The 18,862-nt window shown below is 45.3% G+C and overlaps 1 protein-coding gene across 1 annotated transcript in view; it reads right to left on the bottom strand.

Moving 5' to 3' along the window:
* The window catches only part of LOC138970273 (sialin-like), a 50,053-nt gene that overhangs the window by 29,445 nt on the left and 1,746 nt on the right, over nt 1-18,862 (bottom strand). The window contains exons 2-6 of the mRNA XM_070342767.1: nt 12,711-12,913; nt 12,040-12,270; nt 7,976-8,063; nt 6,402-6,497; nt 5,070-5,224 (exon numbers count right to left, since the gene is read on the bottom strand). Of these exons, the coding sequence (XP_070198868.1) occupies nt 5,070-5,224; nt 6,402-6,497; nt 7,976-8,063; nt 12,040-12,270; nt 12,711-12,913 (773 nt within the window). The remainder of the gene's footprint in view (nt 1-5,069; nt 5,225-6,401; nt 6,498-7,975; nt 8,064-12,039; nt 12,271-12,710; nt 12,914-18,862) is intronic.

Genomic DNA, 18,862 nt, shown 5'->3' with positions numbered 1-18,862 from the left:
AATACATGACAAGAAGGCTTTGTAACACAAGACATGACAAGAAGGCTATGTAACACAATACAACATGACAAGAAGGCTTTGTAACACAATACAACATGACAAGAAGGCTTTGTAACACAATACATGACAAGAAGGCTTTGTAACACAATACATGACAAGAAGGCTTTGTAACACAATACATGACAAGAAGGCTTTGTAACACAAGACAACATGACAAGAAGGCTTTGTAACACAATACAACATGACAAGAAGGCTTTGTAACACAAGACATGACAAGAAGGCTATGTAACACAATACAACATGACAAGAAGGCTTTGTAACACAATACATGACAAGAAGGCTTTGTAACACAATACATGACAAGAAGGCTTTGTAACACAATACAACATGACAAGAAGGCTTTGTAACACAAGACAACATGACAAGAAGGCTTTGTAACACAATACAACATGACAAGAAGGCTATGTAACACAAGACAACATGACAAGAAGGCTATGTAACACAATACAACATGACAAGAAGGCTGTGTAACACAAGACATGACAAGAAGGCTATGTAACACAATACATGACAAGAAGGCTTTGTAACACAAGACAACATGACAAGACGGCTTTGTAACACAAGACAACATGACAAGAAGGCTATGTAACACAAGACAACATGACAAGAAGGCTATGTAATACAAGACAACATGACAAGAAGGCTTTGTAACACAATACAACATGACAAGAAGGCTTTGTAACACAATACAACATGACAAGAAGGCTATGTAACACAATACATGACAAGAAGGCTTTGTAACACAATACATGACAAGAAGGCTATGTAACACAATACAACATGACAAGGCTTTGTAACACAATACATGACAAGAAGGCTATGTAACACAATACATGACAAGAAGGCTATGTAACACAATACAACATGACAAGGCTTTGTAACACAATACATGACAAGAAGGCTATGTAACACAATACATGACAAGAAGGCTATGTAACACAAGACAACATGACAAGAAGGCTTTGTAACACAAGACAACATGACAAGACGGCTATGTAACACAAGACAACATGACAAGAAGGCTTTGTAACACAATACAACATGACAAGAAGGCTTTGTAACACAATACAACATGACAAGAAGGCTTTGTAACACAATACAACATGACAAGACGGCTATGTAACACAATACAACATGACAAGACGGCTTTGTAACACAATACAACATGACAAGAAGGCTTTGTAACACAAGACAACATGACAAGACGGCTTTGTAACACAATACAACATGACAAGAAGGCTTTGTAACACAAGACATGACAAGAAGGCTTTGTAACACAAGACAACATGACAAGAAGGCTTTGTAACACAAGACATGACAAGAAGGCTATGTAACACAAGACAACATGACAAGAAGGCTTTGTAACACAATACAACATGACAAGACGGCTATGTAACACAATACAACATGACAAGACGGCTTTGTAACACAATACAACATGACAAGAAGGCTTTGTAACACAAGACAACATGACAAGACGGCTTTGTAACACAATACATGACAAGAAGGCTTTGTAACACAATACATGACAAGAAGGCTTTGTAACACAAGACATGACAAGAAGGCTTTGTAACACAATACATGACAAGAAGGCTTTGTAACACAAGACAACATGACAAGAAGGCTTTGTAACACAAGACAACATGACAAGAAGGCTTTGTAACACAATACAACATGACAAGAAGGCTTTGTAACACAATACAACATGACAAGAAGGCTTTGTAACACAAGACATGACAAGACGGCTTTGTAACACAATACAACATGACAAGAAGGCTTTGTAACACAAGACAACATGACAAGAAGGCTATGTAACACAATACATGACAAGAAGGCTTTGTAACACAAGACATGACAAGAAGGCTTTGTAACACAATACATGACAAGAAGGCTATGTAACACAATACATGACAAGAAGGCTTTGTAACACAAGACATGACAAGAAGGCTTTGTAACACAAGACAACATGACAAGAAGGCTTTGTAACACAAGACAACATGACAAGAAGGCTTTGTAACACAATACATGACAAGAAGGCTTTGTAACACAATACAACATGACAAGAAGGCTTTGTAACACAAGACATGACAAGACGGCTTTGTAACACAATACAACATGACAAGAAGGCTTTGTAACACAAGACAACATGACAAGAAGGCTATGTAACACAATACATGACAAGAAGGCTTTGTAACACAATACATGACAAGAAGGCTTTGTAACACAATACATGACAAGAAGGCTTTGTAACACAAGACATGACAAGAAGGCTTTGTAACACAATACATGACAAGAAGGCTTTGTAACACAATACATGACAAGAAGGCTTTGTAACACAATACATGACAAGAAGGCTTTGTAACACAAGACATGACAAGAAGGCTTTGTAACACAAGACAACATGACAAGAAGGCTTTGTAACACAAGACAACATGACAAGAAGGCTTTGTAACACAAGACAACATGACAAGAAGGCTTTGTAACACAATACAACATGACAAGAAGGCTTTGTAACACAATACAACATGACAAGAAGGCTATGTAACACAAGACAACATGACAAGAAGGCTTTGTAACACAAGACATGACAAGAAGGCTTTGTAACACAAGACATGACAAGACGGCTTTGTAACACAATACAACATGACAAGAAGGCTTTGTAACACAAGACAACATGACAAGAAGGCTATGTAACACAATACATGACAAGAAGGCTTTGTAACACAAGACATGACAAGAAGGCTTTGTAACACAATACATGACAAGAAGGCTATGTAACACAATACATGACAAGAAGGCTTTGTAACACAAGACATGACAAGAAGGATTTGTAACACAAGACAACATGACAAGAAGGCTTTGTAACACAAGACAACATGACAAGAAGGCTTTGTAACACAAGACAACATGACAAGAAGGCTTTGTAACACAAGACAACATGACAAGAAGGCTTTGTAACACAAGACAACATGACAAGAAGGCTATGTAACACAATACAACATGACAAGAAGGCTATGTAACACAAGACAACATGACAAGAAGGCTTTGTAACACAATACAACATGACAAGAAGGCTTTGTAACACAATACATGACAAGAAGGCTTTGTAACACAATACAACATGACAAGAAGGCTATGTAACACAATACAACATGACAAGAAGGCTTTGTAACACAAGACATGACAAGATGGCTTTGTAACACAAGACATGACAAGATGGCTTTGTAACACAAGACATGACAAGAAGGCTATGTAACACAAGACATGACAAGAAGGCTTTGTAACACAAGACATGACAAGAAGGCTATGTAACACAAGACAACATGACAAGACGGCTTTGTAACACAATACATGACAAGAAGGCTATGTAACACAAGACAACATGACAAGAAGGCTATGTAACACAATACATGACAAGAAGGCTTTGTAACACAATACATGACAAGAAGGCTTTGTAATACAAGACAACATGACAAGAAGGCTTTGTAACACAATACATGACAAGAAGGCTTTGTAACACAATACAACATGACAAGAAGGCTTTGTAACACAATACAACATGACAAGAAGGCTTTGTAACACAATACATGACAAGAAGGCTTTGTAACACAATACATGACAAGAAGGCTTTGTAACACAATACATGACAAGAAGGCTTTGTAACACAAGACAACATGACAAGAAGGCTTTGTAACACAATACAACATGACAAGAAGGCTTTGTAACACAAGACATGACAAGAAGGCTTTGTAACACAAGACAACATGACAAGAAGGCTATGTAACACAAGACAACATGACAAGAAGGCTATGTAACACAAGACATGACAAGACGGCTTTGTAACACAAGACATGACAAGAAGGCTTTGTAACACAAGACAACATGACAAGAAGGCTTTGTAACACAAGACAACACGACAAGAAGGCTTTGTAACACAAGACAACATGACAAGAAGGCTATGTAACACAAGACAACATGACAAGAAGGCTTTGTAACACAAGACAACATGACAAGAAGGCTTTGTAACACAAGACAACATGACAAGAAGGCTTTGTAACACAAGACAACATGACAAGAAGGCTTTGTAACACAAGACATGACAAGAAGGCTTTGTAACACAAGACAACATGACAAGAAGGCTTTGTAACACAAGACATGACAAGAAGGCTTTGTAACACAAGACATGACAAGAAGGCTATGTAACACAAGACATGACAAGAAGGCTTTGTAACACAAGACAACATGACAAGAAGGCTATGTAACACAAGACAACATGACAAGAAGGCTTTGTAACACAAGACATGACAAGAAGGCTATGTAACACAAGACATGACAAGAAGGCTTTGTAACACAAGACAACATGACAAGAAGGCTTTGTAACACAAGACATGACAAGAAGGCTTTTCAAATCAAGACAACATGACAAGAAGGCTTTGTAACACAAGACAACATGACAAGAAGGCTTTGTAACACAAGACAACATGACAAGAAGGCTATGTAACACAAGACAACATGACAAGAAGGCTTTGTAACACAAGACAACATGACAAGAAGGCTTTGTAACACAAGACAACATGACAAGAAGGCTATGTAACACAAGACAACATGACAAGAAGGCTTTGTAACACAAGACATGACAAGAAGGCTTTTCAAATCAAGACAACATGACAAGAAGGCTTTTCAAATCAAGACATAATGACAAGAAGGCTTGAAAAACAAGACGCAGAGGTCAGAAAGCTTTACCAAACAAGACATAAACGAAAAAAAGCTTTGCCAAACAAGACATAAACGAAAGAAATCTTTGCCAAACAAGACATAAACGAAAGAAAGCTTTGCCAAACAAGACATAAACGAAAGAAAGCTTTGCCAAACAAGACATAAACGAAAGAAAGCTTTGCAAAAAACAAGACATAAACGAAAGAAAGCTTTGCCAAACAAGACATAAACGAAAGAAAGCTTTGCAAAAAACAAGACATAAACGAAAGAAAGCTTTGCCAAACAAATCTCACGTAGCCAGTGACGTTGGATGACTGGTTGGCGGGGTTGTGTCGCTTCTGGCTGGATATGATGTAGTGACGTTCCTTGGCGCTGATGAAGGCACACTGCTCCGGTTTGTCGCTCACCAGCACCCACAGCAACACCGCGAACACCAGTAGCAACACACCTGTAACACACACACACACACACACACACACACACACACACACACACACTCACACACGCAGGCACGCACGCACACATAACACACACGCCCGCACACACACACACACACACACACACACACACACACACACACACGCACACACACGATGACAGAATGTAGGGAATCCACTGTGCCTCAATCTAGACGCACGGCACGGTTTGGTCGAATGCCAAGTATGGTCATTAATTAAATCAAAGTGCGCGAATAAGCTTCGCGGCGCTGCCTCTTTTGGGTGTTGGAAACAAAACGTAATCCAACGCGCTGCTTTGCGGAAAAACGGGAGCGCCATCTATGACGCAACCCCCTAGTAACGTTCATCACGTACACACACAAGGAAAGCAACTGAGCGGAAGTAAGCCTATATTATCATCACAAAGACCGCCCTTTCTTGGCCTAGTCTACCACATTGATTTGAAATTTTAAATTACTTTCTTTTGCCAAGTGGAGGCAGTCTTCCTGCGCGGTAACATTATTTCTAATATAATTTTGGAAGCGATCTGAGGGTATTATCTCTTTAAATATGATACACCCCTGAGAAAAAAAAAACACAACGACACTGACGAACTTTTTTTTTCTTTCTCCAAATGAAACGACTTGAATTCAGTCTCCGCAACATTAACAACCAGCAACACACATGGCAGTAGGATCACAGTCTTCACTCTCGATCATATTAAGTTTAAAGGCCATTCTACGATGACCCGTCAGAGACAACTCATGTGGCCCCTATTGCAGTTGTTTACATAGTGACAGGCGCAGTGGCGTAGTGGATAAGACATCGGACTCCCAATCGGAAGGTCCTGAGTTCAAATCCCGGCCGCGGCTGCCTCGTAGGGTAAGGGTGGATATTTGTCCGATCTCCCAGGTCAACGTATGTGCAGACCTGCTAGAGCCTTCATGTGCACACGCAGGCACACGACTAAGTGCGCACGGAAAAGATCCTGTAACCCATGTCAGAGTTCGGTGGGTTTTAGAAACACGCAAATACCCAGCATGCTTCCCCCGAAATCGGCGTATGATATGGCTGCCTGAATGGTGGGGTAAAAACGGTTATACACGCAAAAATCCACTCGTGCAAAAACATGAGTGAACGTGGGAGTTTCAGCCCATGAACAAAGACAAAAAAGAAGAAGAAGGTTACCTAGTGCCATGAAGTTGAAAGGCCACCCCCCGAAGAGTTGCAGCTCACTGGTGAAGGCTGACAGGCCGTACACAAAGGCGATCCCGATACCAACACCTGCACACCACACAGACAGTCAGTGGAGCAAACACGCTGTGAGAACATGGACACCACCCACCATTAAGACAAGCGACTATGCAAGTTTTCATGGATACATACACGCCTATTGGTTTAACATTTAAGAATCTTAAATAGAATGAGGCAGAGCGTTGTTAAGATATCAAACAACCAAAGGGAAGTATTCCATAAATAATTATATTCAAGTTTTCATGAATACAAACACGCCTATTGGTTTAACATTTAAGAATCTTAAATAGAATGAGGCAGAGCGTTGTTAAGATATCAAACAACCAAAGGGAAGTATTCCATAAATAATTATATTCAAGTTTTCATGAATACAAACACGCCTATTGGTTTAACATTTAAGACCAACAGTAATAACCGAAAAAAAGGTTCAAGAAACGCCAACTTTGCTTTTGTGTTCGCTTCAATCTGTCAGTCTGTGTTACCTACCACCATTCCTCTTTCTTTACTTCAATCTGTCAGTCTGTGTTACCTACCACCATTCCTCTTTCTTTACACAATATTCAGCACATGGACACAATCATCGGCATCATAATTAATGTATGTTTTCCTTGCCTCCATCAGTACAATTAGCAAACCAATCAACACATGGACACACCTCAAAGAGCTTCATTACAACGAACAGGGCTCCCCACGCACGCCTCTCCTGCAGGGTCCCGGGACCCCCACTTTGATTTGTTAGAGGGTCCATGGACCCCCTCAGCAGAGTTTTAGGCTAGAGGGTCCAAAACTCCAGGGGCCTAAAATTCAAAGTCTGCCAATGTGCCCCTGGATATGTGTGTGTAACCGGCACGGTTGGCCTAGTGGTAAGGCGTCCGCCCCGTGATCGGGAGGTCGTGGGTTCGAACCCCGGCCGGGTCATACCTAAGACTTTAAAATTGGCAATCTAGTGGCTGCTCCGCCTGGCGTCTGGCATTATGGGGTTAGTGCTAGGACTGGTTGGTCCGGTGTCAGAATAATGTGACTGGGTGCATGAGACATGAAGCCTGTGCTGCGACTTCTGTCTTGTGTGTGGCGCACGTTATATGTCAAAGCAGCACCGCCCTGATATGGCCCTTCGTGGTCGGCTGGGCGTTAAGCAAACAAAACAAAAAAAATGTGTGTTTGTGTGTGTGTGCGCAAAGGCGCATGAATGTAACTGACAACAGTCTGAACACAGTACCAAGGGTATGCACGATAACGTTAATATAGGGCGTCCTTGGACCCGCTCTTTATGGTTTTAGTGCGTCCCGGGACCCCCTCAATACATTTCTAGTACGTGGTTTCGGCTTCTAGTGCGTATAGGACGCAGGGACGCGCAGCATGGGGAGCCCTGAACTTTCGCGTTTTGTACTTCAAATCTTGTTACAAATCTTGATCTCTTTTAAAAGTTAAAAATCTTATCCGGGGGAACATCCCGGAGTCAGCTAGGTAAGGGAAGTAAGACCTGTGGTGAAGCTATGCGGAGTTACCTGACACGGCCAGGTTGACCAGCGTACTGGACTCTTGTGGCGGCACCCACCTGGCCAGCACGTCCAACAGGGGCACGTACATACACCCCTGCACGCGTCACAGGCACAGCATACGTCATAGACATAGCATACGTCACAGGCACAGCATACGTCACAGGCACAGCATACGTCATAGACATAGCATCTTTATTTGGTGTTTTACGTCGTTTTCAACCACGAAGGTTATATCGCGACGGGGGAAGGGGGGAGATGGGATAGAGCCACTTGTCAATTGTTTCTTGTGCACAAAAGCACTAATCAAAAATTGGCTCCAGGGGCTTGCAACGTAGTACAATATATTACCCTACTAGGAGAATGCAAGTTTCCAGTACAAAGGACTTAACATTTCTTACATACTGCTTGACTAAAATCTTTACAAAAATTGACTATATTCTATACAAGAAACACTTAACAAGGGTAAAAGGAGAAACAGAATCCGTTAGTCGCCTCTTACGACATGCTGGGGAGCATCGGGTCAATTCTTTCTCGTCCCAACCAATATGGGACTCCCCCTAACCCGCGGGTGGTGTCATAGACATAGCACACGTCACAGTCGCAGAAACGTCATAGACATAGCACACGTCACAAATTATAGGCATAGCACAAGGTACAAATCCAGCACACGTCAGTCAAAGCTACGTCATAGACACAGCACACGTCACAAATACAATATACATCACAGTCACAGCAACGTCGCAAATATAAACACACGTCACAGATACAATAGTCAGGACAACGTCGCAAATATAGAGCACACGTCACAAATACAATAATTTTTTTTTTTATACGTCACAGTAACAGCAACCTCGTAGACAAAGCAAACGTCACAAATACAATATACGTCACAGTCACAGCAACGTCGTAGACATAGCACACGTCACACATACAATATACGTCACAGTCACTGCAACATCGTGAACATAGCAAACGTCACAAATACAACACACGTCACAGTCACAGCAACGTCGAAGACACAGCACACGTCTAAAATACAATATGCGTCACAGTCACAGCAACGTCGTAGGCATAGCACACGTCACAGGTAGAATATACGTCACAGTCACAACAACCTCGTAGACATAGCACCCGTCACGAATCGAACACACGTCATAGACACAGCAACGTCAAAGGCATAGCACACGTTCTTTCTTTGTTTCTTTATTTGGTGTTTAACGTCGTTTTCAACCACGAAGGTTATATCGCGACGGGGAAAGGGGGGGGAGATGGGATAGAGCCACTTGTTAATTGTTTCTTGTTCACAAAAGCACTAATAAAAAAATTGCTCCAGGGGCTTGCAACGTATTACAGTATATTACCTTCCTGGGCGAATGCAAGTTTCCAGTACAAAGGACTTAACATTTCTTACATACTGCTTAACTAAAATCTTTACAAACATTGACTATATTCTATACAAGAAACACTTAACAAGGGTAATAGGAGAAACAGAATCCGTTAGTCGCCTCTTACGACATGCTGGGGAGCATCGGGTAAATTCTTCCCCCTAACCCGCGGGGGGCAAAGCACACGTCACAAATACAATAGTACGTCACAGTCAGAGCAAAATCGCAGAAATAGCACGCGTCACAAATACAACACTCGTCATAGTCACGGCAACGTCATAAGCATAGCACACGTCACAAATCCAATCCTATTCACAGAACCATCCACCGGTCCCTGGCATGCACACATTTGCCAACACAATATTGTCTGGACTACAACACACACATTTGCATTGATGTAACAAAGCCTTTCAAATGTGTAACAGGCAACTGCCAACTCCCCAGACGATAAGGTCATACTGACATGGGTCACTTCCAAGTCGATTTGAAAAGTTAGGAATGTGAAAAAAGGAAAGACTGAGTAGAAGCAACCTGCATGCATATGGTAAACAAAACGAAAGCAACAAAAATAAAAGATTTTTTGTCATACTGACATTGGTCACGCCAGACAATAAGGTCATGCTGACATTGGTCACGCCAGACAATAAGGTCATACTGACATTGGTCACGCCAGACAATAAGGTCATACTGACATTGGTCACGCCAGACAATAAGGTCATACTGACATTGGTCGCCCCAAACAATAAGGTCATACTGACATTGGTCGCCCCAGACAATAAGGTCATACTGACATTGGTCGCCCCAGACGATAAGATCATACTGACATTGGTCGCCCCAGACAATAAGGTCATACTGACATTGGTCACACCAGACAATAGTTAGTTAGTTGTTGTTTTTTGGGTCCAGCGGACCATATAGGCCAAATCAGGACCCCACAAGTTTAACATTACACATATTTAAATTAAACCAATTTTACTGAACAAAATTAGGAACGTCACCCGAAGGGAGCATAAAAGCTAAATCGAAACCCAACGTGTCAAGGATTTTTAAACCAGACAATAAGGTCATATTGACATTGGTCGCCCCAGACAATAAGGTCATGCTGACATTGGTCACGCCAGACAATAAGGTCATACTGACATTGGTCACGCCAGACAATAAGGTCATACTGACATTGGTCACGCCATACAATAAGGTCATGCTGACATTGGTCACGCCAGACGATAAGGTCATGCTGACATTGGTCACGCCAGACAATAAGGTCATGCTGACATTGGTCACGCCAGACAATAAGGTCATACTGACATTGGTCACGCCAGACAATAAGGTCATACTGACATTGGTCACGCCAGACAATAAGGTCATACTGACATTGGTCACGCCAGACAATAAGGTCATACTGACATTGGTCACGCCATACAATAAGGTCATGCTGACATTGGTCACGCCAAATTAAAAATTAAATAATGACTTTGGTCATTAAAAATCTGAAAATTGTAAAAAAAAAAATTTTTTTATAAAACGATCCAAATTTACGTTCATCTTATTCTTCATCATTTTCTTATATTTGGATTAAAAACAAGCTCTGAAAATTTAAAAAAAATTAAAATTATGATCACAATTACATTTTCGAAATCAATTTAAAAACAATTTATCTTCTTCCTTGTCGGTTCCTGATTCCAAAAACATATAGATATGATATGTTTGGATTAAAAACACGCTCAGAAAGTTAAAACGAAGAGAGGTACAGTAAAGCGTGCTATGAAGCACAGCGCAACCACTACCGCGCCAAACAGGCTCGTCACTTTCACTGCCTTTTGCACTAGCGGCGGACTACGTTCAATTTCATTCTGCGAGTTCCACAGCTTGACTAAATGTAGTAATTTCGCCTTACGCGACTTGTTTTGTATTCTTGTTAACTTTCGAAGCTTGTTTTGAATACAACCTATCATATCTATACGTTTTTGGAATCAGGAAATGATAAAGAATAAAATGAAATCATTTTTGGATCGATTTCTTAAATTTTTATCGTAAAACTAATTAATCTATTTTCGTTAATTGTGATCACATTTTAAGAGTAAACATGACATATATATAAATATATATATATATATTTTTAGATTCAGAATATGATGAAAAATACGAAGCAATCAATTTTAAATCTGTTTGCGAAAAATCGATTTTAATGACCCACTTTAATGAGCAAACTCATTAATTAATTTTTAAGCCTCCAAGCTGAAATGCAATACCAAAGTCCGTCGTCGAAGATTACTTGACCAAAATTTCAACCAATTTGGTTGAAAAATGAGAGCCTGACAGTGCCGCCTCAACTTTCACGAAAAGCCGGATATGACGTCATCAAAGACATTTATCAAAAAAATGAAAAAATGTCTGGAAATACTATACTCAGGATCTCTCATGTCAAGTTTCATGAAGATCGGTCCAGTAGTTTTCTCTGAATCGTTCTACACACACAGAGAGACACACATACACACACACACACACACACACACACACACACACACACACACACACACACACACACACACACACACGCACACACACACACACGCACACAGACACACACACACACACATACACCACGACCCTCGTCTCGATTCCCCCCTCTACGTTAAAACATTTAGTCAAAACTTGACTAAATGTAAAAATGAAATAAATACTGACATTGGCGACCCCGGCCAGCGCCATGGTGACGAGGAAGGGCGAGGGCCCGAAGCGCGGCACGTATATCGACACGCCCTGCAGCACGGCTAGGGAGACGGCACCCCACACAGCCACCCGCTTGCCCCCCACACGGTGCGTCATCAGGCCTGCCGGGATCTGAATGACGTAATAGCCGCTGAAGAAGACCGCGAGGATCCATGTCTGGGTTTTTGTGTCCCACGGGTAGTGCCACTGTCACATGAGATGTCTGGGATTGAGACACGACATAATGCATACATGCACTCGCGCACGCATTCAAGCATGTACACCGTGGCACAGACACACACAGCTCAGACAAAGATGCAGACAGACACACGCACGCACGCACGCACGCGCACACACACACACACGCGCACACACACACACACACACACGCACACACGCACACACGCACACACGCACACGCACACACGCACACGCACACACACGCGAACACGCACACACACACACACACACACACACGCACACACGCACGCACACACACAAATACACACACGCACACGCACGCACGCACACACGCGCACACGCACACACGCACACACACACACACACACACATACACACACACACACACACACACACACACACACACACACACACACACACACACGGGAGCCGTGCAAATCCCTGACCTGAGTGTCGGATGTAGCGTTAGTGACGTTGCCGACCATGGTGAGCAGGGAGGCCCCCATGATGCTTTGCGAGGCGAAGGAACCCACCAGTCCGAGCTGAGCGATGAGTGCCACCAGCAGACGGTATGACGGGATCATGGCCACGCCCTCTATGACGTCATCCTCAGCGCCACGCCCACTCTCCACGCTGCCCTGTTCTGGAGCTATACAGAAACAGGATCGTTTTACATTTAGTCAAGTTCTGACTGAATGTTTTAACATAGACGGTATATCGAGACAAGGGTGGTGGTGGTGTGTGTGTACATGAGCAACATAAGTTAAGGATATTTTTCAGGGGTAAAGCCCAGGTGTTAAACAGGAGTGTTTTGATCAGGAACATAAGTGTATTTGAAGATCCGCCTTTCTTCTGCTCAAAAATGGGTTTCTTAGATTTGAGCAATATCTAGGAATGACGTCGTTGGTCCCCGGCCACGGCTTACCCTCTTTCTTTTCTTTCTTTCTTTGGTGTTTAACGTCGTTTTCAACCACGAAGGTTATATCGCGACGGGGCTTACCCTCAAAATTGGCGGTTTTTGACGGCATGATTCACTTTCAACAATCCAAACGGTGACTTAAACTGAACGATATTTCACATGTTTTACCACATGAACTTTGTTTGGTGTCTTACCTGACAGGACATACACATTTAGTTTAAATCCGCCGCGCCGTCAAGCTGATCTAGCGCTAGACAGAGAGCTAGAGAAAACGCAGTCCTGGAAAACGGCAAGAAACCCTGGTTTGTGATGGTGTGTGTGCTGGGTAGTTGCAGTTGATATGCAATAGATATATAACTACACCTAGCAGCCTCTCCAAAATGTCACAGAACGATGACAAAGATCCTCATCTGTATACGTTCCAGTTTTAGAGCAAACAGAACCTGAGAATTGTAAACGTTTGAAACGCCCTAGAGACAAAAGTGACAAGCATGCAACTGTCTATGCTTAGCATGGGATGGTGCCACTACATGTGTGCCAAGTTTCTCCCTGAGATTCTCCCTGCCCGGTCAAAAGGGCGGCACACAGTAAGGGTTAACGCAGCCTGCATGTGACTGAGATTGTCCCTGCCCGGTCAAAAGGGGGGCACACAGTGAGGGTTAACGCAGCCTGCATGTGACTGAGATTGTCCCTGCCCGGTCAAAAGGGGGGCACACAGTGAGGGTTAACGCAGCCTGCATGTGACTGAGATTGTCCCTGCCCGGTCAAAAGGGGGGCACACAGTGAGGGTTAACGCAGCCTGCATGTGACTGAGATTGTCCCTGCCCGGTCAAAAGGGGGGCACACAGTGAGGGTTAACGCAGCCTGCATGTGACAGATTGTCCCTGCCCGGTCAAAAGGGGGGCACACAGTGAGGGTTAACGCAGCCTGCATGTGACTGAGATTGTCCCTGCCCGGTCAAAAGGGGGGCACACAGTGAGGGTTAACGCAGCCTGCATGTGACTGAGATTGTCCCTGCCCGGTCAAAAGGGGGGCACACAGTGAGGGTTAACGCAGCCTGCATGTGACTGAGATTGTCCCTGCCCGGTCAAAAGGGGGGCACACAGTGAGGGTTAACGCAGCCTGCATGTGACTGAGATTGTCCCTGCCCGGTCAAAAGGGGGGCACACAGTGAGGGTTAACGCAGCCTGCATGTGACTGAGATTGTCCCTGCCCGGTCAAAAGGGGGGCACACAGTGAGGGTTAACGCAGCCTGCATGTGACTGAGATTGTCCCTGCCCGGTCAAAAGGGGGGCACACAGTGAGGGTTAACGCAGCCTGCATGTGACTGAGATTGTCCCTGCCCGGTCAAAAGGGGGGCACACAGTGAGGGTTAACGCAGCCTGCATGTGACTGAGATTGTCCCTGCCCGGTCAAAAGGGGGGCACACAGTGAGGGTTAACGCAGCCTGCATGTGACTGAGATTGTCCCTGCCCGGTCAAAAGGGGGGCACACAGTAAGGGTTAAAGCAGCCTGCATGTGACTGAGATTCTCCCTGCCCGGTCAAAAGGGGGGCACACAGTGAGGGTTAACGCAGCCTGCATGTGACTGAGATTGTCCCTGCCCGGTCAAAAGGGGGGCACACAGTGAGGGTTAACGCAGCCTGCATGTGACTGAGATTCTCCCTGCCCGGTCAAAAGGGGGGCACACAGTGAGGGTTAACGCAGCCTGCATGTGACTGAGATTGTCCCTGCCCGGTCAAAAGGGGGGCACACAGTGAGGGTTAACGCAGCCTGCATGTGACTGAGATTCTCCCTGCCCGGTCAAAAGGGGGGCACACAGTGAGGGTTAACGCAGCCTGCATGTGACTGAGATTGTCCCTGCCCGGTCAAAAGGGGGGCACACAGTGAGGGTTAACGCAGCCTGCATGTGACTGAGATTCTCCCTGCCCGGTCAAAAGGGGGGCACACAGTGAGGGTTAAAGCAGCCTGCATGTGACTGAGATTGTCCCTGCCCGGTCAAAAGGGGGGCACACAGTGAGGGTTAACGCAGCCTGCATGTGACTGAGATTGTCCCTGCCCGGTCAAAAGGGGGGCACACAGTAAGGGTTGAAGCAGCCTGCATGTGACTGAGATTGTCCCTGCCCGGTCAAAAGGGGGGCACACAGTGAGAGTTAACGCAGCCTGCAAGTGCCTGAGATTCTCCCTGCCCGGTCAAAAGGGGGGCACACAGTAAGGGTTGAAGCAGCCTGCATGTGACTGAGATTGTCCCTGCCCGGTCAAAAGGGGGGCACACAGTAAGGGTTAACGCAGCCTGCATGTGACTGAGATTGTCCCTGCCCGGTCAAAAGGGGGGCACACAGTAAGGGTTAAAGCAGCCTGCATGTGACTGAGATTGTCCCTGCCCGGTCAAAAGGGGGGCACACAGTAAGGGTTAACGCAGCCTGCATGTGACTGAGATTGTCCCTGCCCGGTCAAAAGGGGGGCACACAGTAAGGGTTAACGCAGCCTGCATGTGACTGAGATTGTCCCTGCCCGGTCAAAAGGGGGGCACACAGTAAGGGTTAAAGCAGCCTGCATGTGACTGAGATTGTCCCTGCCCAGTCAAAAGGGGGGCACACAGTAAGGGTTAACGCAGCCTGCATGTGACTGAGATTGTCCCTGCCCGGTCAAAAGGGCGGCACACAGTAAGGGTTAACGCAGCCTGCATGTGACTGAGATTGTCCCTGCCCGGTCAAAAGGGGGGCACACAGTAAGGGTTAACGCAGCCTGCATGTGACTGAGATTGTCCCTGCCCGGTCAAAAGGGGGGCACACAGTAAGGGTTAAAGCAGCCTGCATGTGACTGAGATTGTCCCTGCCCGGTCAAAAGGGGGGCACACAGTGAGGGTTAACGCAGCCTGCATGTGACTGAGATTGTCCCTGCCCGGTCAAAAGGGGGGCACACAGTGAGGGTTAACGCAGCCTGCATGTGACTGAGATTGTCCCTGCCCGGTCAAAAGGGGGGCACACAGTAAGGATTAACGCAGCCTGCATGTGACTGAGATTGTCCCTGCCCGGTCAAAAGGGGGGCACACAGTGAGGGTTAAAGCAGCCTGCATGTGACTGAGATTGTCCCTGCCCGGTCAAAAGGGGGGCACACAGTAAGGGTTAAAGCAGGCTGCATGTGACTGAGATTGTCCCTGCCCGGTCAAAAGGGGGGCACACAGTGAGGGTTAAAGCAGCCTGCATGTGACTGAGATTGTCCCTGCCCGGTCAAAAGGGGGGCACACAGTAAGGGTTAAAGCAGCCTGCATGTGACTGAGATTGTCCCTGCCCGGTCAAAAGGGGGGCACACAGTCAGGGTTAAAGCAGCCTGCATGTGACTGAGATTGTCCCTGCCCGGTCAAAAGGGCGGCACACAGTAAGGGTTAAAGCAGCCTGCATGTGACTGAGATTGTCCCTGCCCGGTCAAAAGGGGGGCACACAGTCAGGGTTAAAGCAGCCTGCATGTGACTGAGATTGTCCCTGCCCGGTCAAAAGGGGGGCACACAGTCAGGGTTAAAGCAGCCTGCATGTGACTGAGATTGTCCCTGCCCGGTCAAAAGGGGGGCACACAGTGAGGGTTAACGCAGCCTGCATGTGACTGAGATTGTCCCTGCCCGGTCAAAAGGGGGGCACACAGTAAGGGTTAACGCAGCCTGCATGTGACTGAGATTGTCCCTGCCCGGTCAAAAGGGGGGCACACAGTGAGGGTTAACGCAGCCTGCATGTGACTGAGATTGTCCCTGCCCGGTCAAAAGGGGGGCACACAGTGAGGGTTAACGCAGCCTGCATGTGACTGAGATTGTCCCTGCCCGGTGAAAAGGGGGGCACACAGTAAGGGTTAACGCAGCCTGCATGTGACTGAGATTGTCCCTGCCCGGTCAAAAGGGGGGCACACAGTGAGGGTTAACGCAGCCTGCATGTGACTGAGATTGTCCCTGCCCGGTCAAAAGGGGGGCACACAGTCAGGGTTAAAGCAGCCTGCATGTGACTGAGATTGTCCCTGCCCGGTCAAAAGGGGGGCACACAGTAAGGGTTAAAGCAGCCTGCATGTGACTGAGATTCTCCCTGCCCGGTCAAAAGGGCGGCACACAGTAAGGGTTAACGCAGCCTGCATGTGACTGAGATCAAATACAATTAAGTAGGATACAAGGACATGGCAACAGCTTTCCCGTCCGTAAACTTCAATGACACAAACAATCATAATCACATTTTGACCCCCCCCCCCCCCCCCCCCGTTATAGACAGGACTGACTGTATCATAGGTGTGCTTTTCTCCCTCTGCAACCCGTCGTACATTCATTCAGTATTTTCCATTATCTATATTATCTATTTAATTTCAACACCCTCAACCCTTCAGTAAGCAGTCAACACCCTCAACCCTTCAGTAAACAGTCAACACCCTCAATCCTTCAGTAAACAGTCAACACCCTCAACCCTTCAGTAAACAGTCAACACCCTCAATCCTTCAGTAAACAGTCAACACCCTCAACCCTTCAGTGAACAGTCAACACCCTCAACCCTTCAGTGAACAGTCAACACCCTCAACCCTTCAGTAAGCAGTCAACACCCTCAACCCTTCAGTAAACAGTCAACACCCTCAACCCTTCAGTGAACAGTCAACACCCTCAACCCTTCAGTAAGCAGTCAACACCCTCAACCCTTCAGTGAACAGTCAACACCCTCAACCCTTCAGTGAACAGTCAACACCCTCAACCCTTCAGTAAACAGTCAACACCCTCAACCCTTCAGTAAACAGTCAACACCCTCAATCCTTCAGTAAACAGTCAACACCCTCAACCCTTCAGTAAACAGTCAACACCCTCAATCCTTCAGTAAACAGTCAACACCCTCAATCCTTCAGTAAACAGTCAACACCCTCAATCCTTCAGTAAACAGTCAACACCCTCAACCCTTCAGTGAACAGTCAACACCCTCAACCCTTCAGTGAACAGTCAACACCCTCAACCCTTCAGTGAACAGTCAACACCCTCAACCCTTCAGTAAACAGTCAACACCCTCAACCCTTCAGTAAACAGTCAACACCCTCAACCCTTCAGTAAACAGTCAACACCCTCAATCCTTCAGTAAACAGTCAACACCCTCAATCCTTCAGTAAACAGTCAACACCCTCAACCCTTCAGTAAACAGTCAACACCCTCAACCCTTCAGTGAACAGTCAACACCCTCAACCCTTCAGTAAGCAGTCAACACCCTCAACCCTTCAGTAAACAGTCAACACCCTCAATCCTTCAGTAAACAGTCAACACCCTCAACCCTTCAGTAAACAGTCAACACCCTCAATCCTTCAGTAAACAGTCAACACCCTCAATCCTTCAGTAAACAGTCAACACCCTCAACCCTTCAGTAAACAGTCAACACCCTCAATCCTTCAGTAAACAGTCAACACCCTCAACCCTTCAGTAAACAGTCAACACCCTCAACCCTTCAGTAAACAGTCAACACCCTCAACCCTTCAGTAAACAGTCAACACCCTCAATCCTTCAGTAAGCAGTCAACACCCTCAACCCTCCAGTAAGCAGTCTTGCTGGTGCCTGTGCTCGATGACCTACTTTATGAAGTTACAGTATTTTCAAAATGCCTGAACCATTTTGTTTTTGATAAATACCTCGCTATCTCACTTCAAAATAATGAATTTCTGATAAAACCAAGAAACC

Source organism: Littorina saxatilis, linkage group LG7 (assembly GCF_037325665.1).
Source record: "Littorina saxatilis isolate snail1 linkage group LG7, US_GU_Lsax_2.0, whole genome shotgun sequence".
Classification (NCBI taxonomy): domain Eukaryota; kingdom Metazoa; phylum Mollusca; class Gastropoda; order Littorinimorpha; family Littorinidae; genus Littorina; species Littorina saxatilis.
Note: the sequence above shows the minus strand (reverse complement) of the source record. Positions and strands in the feature narration are given on the sequence as shown.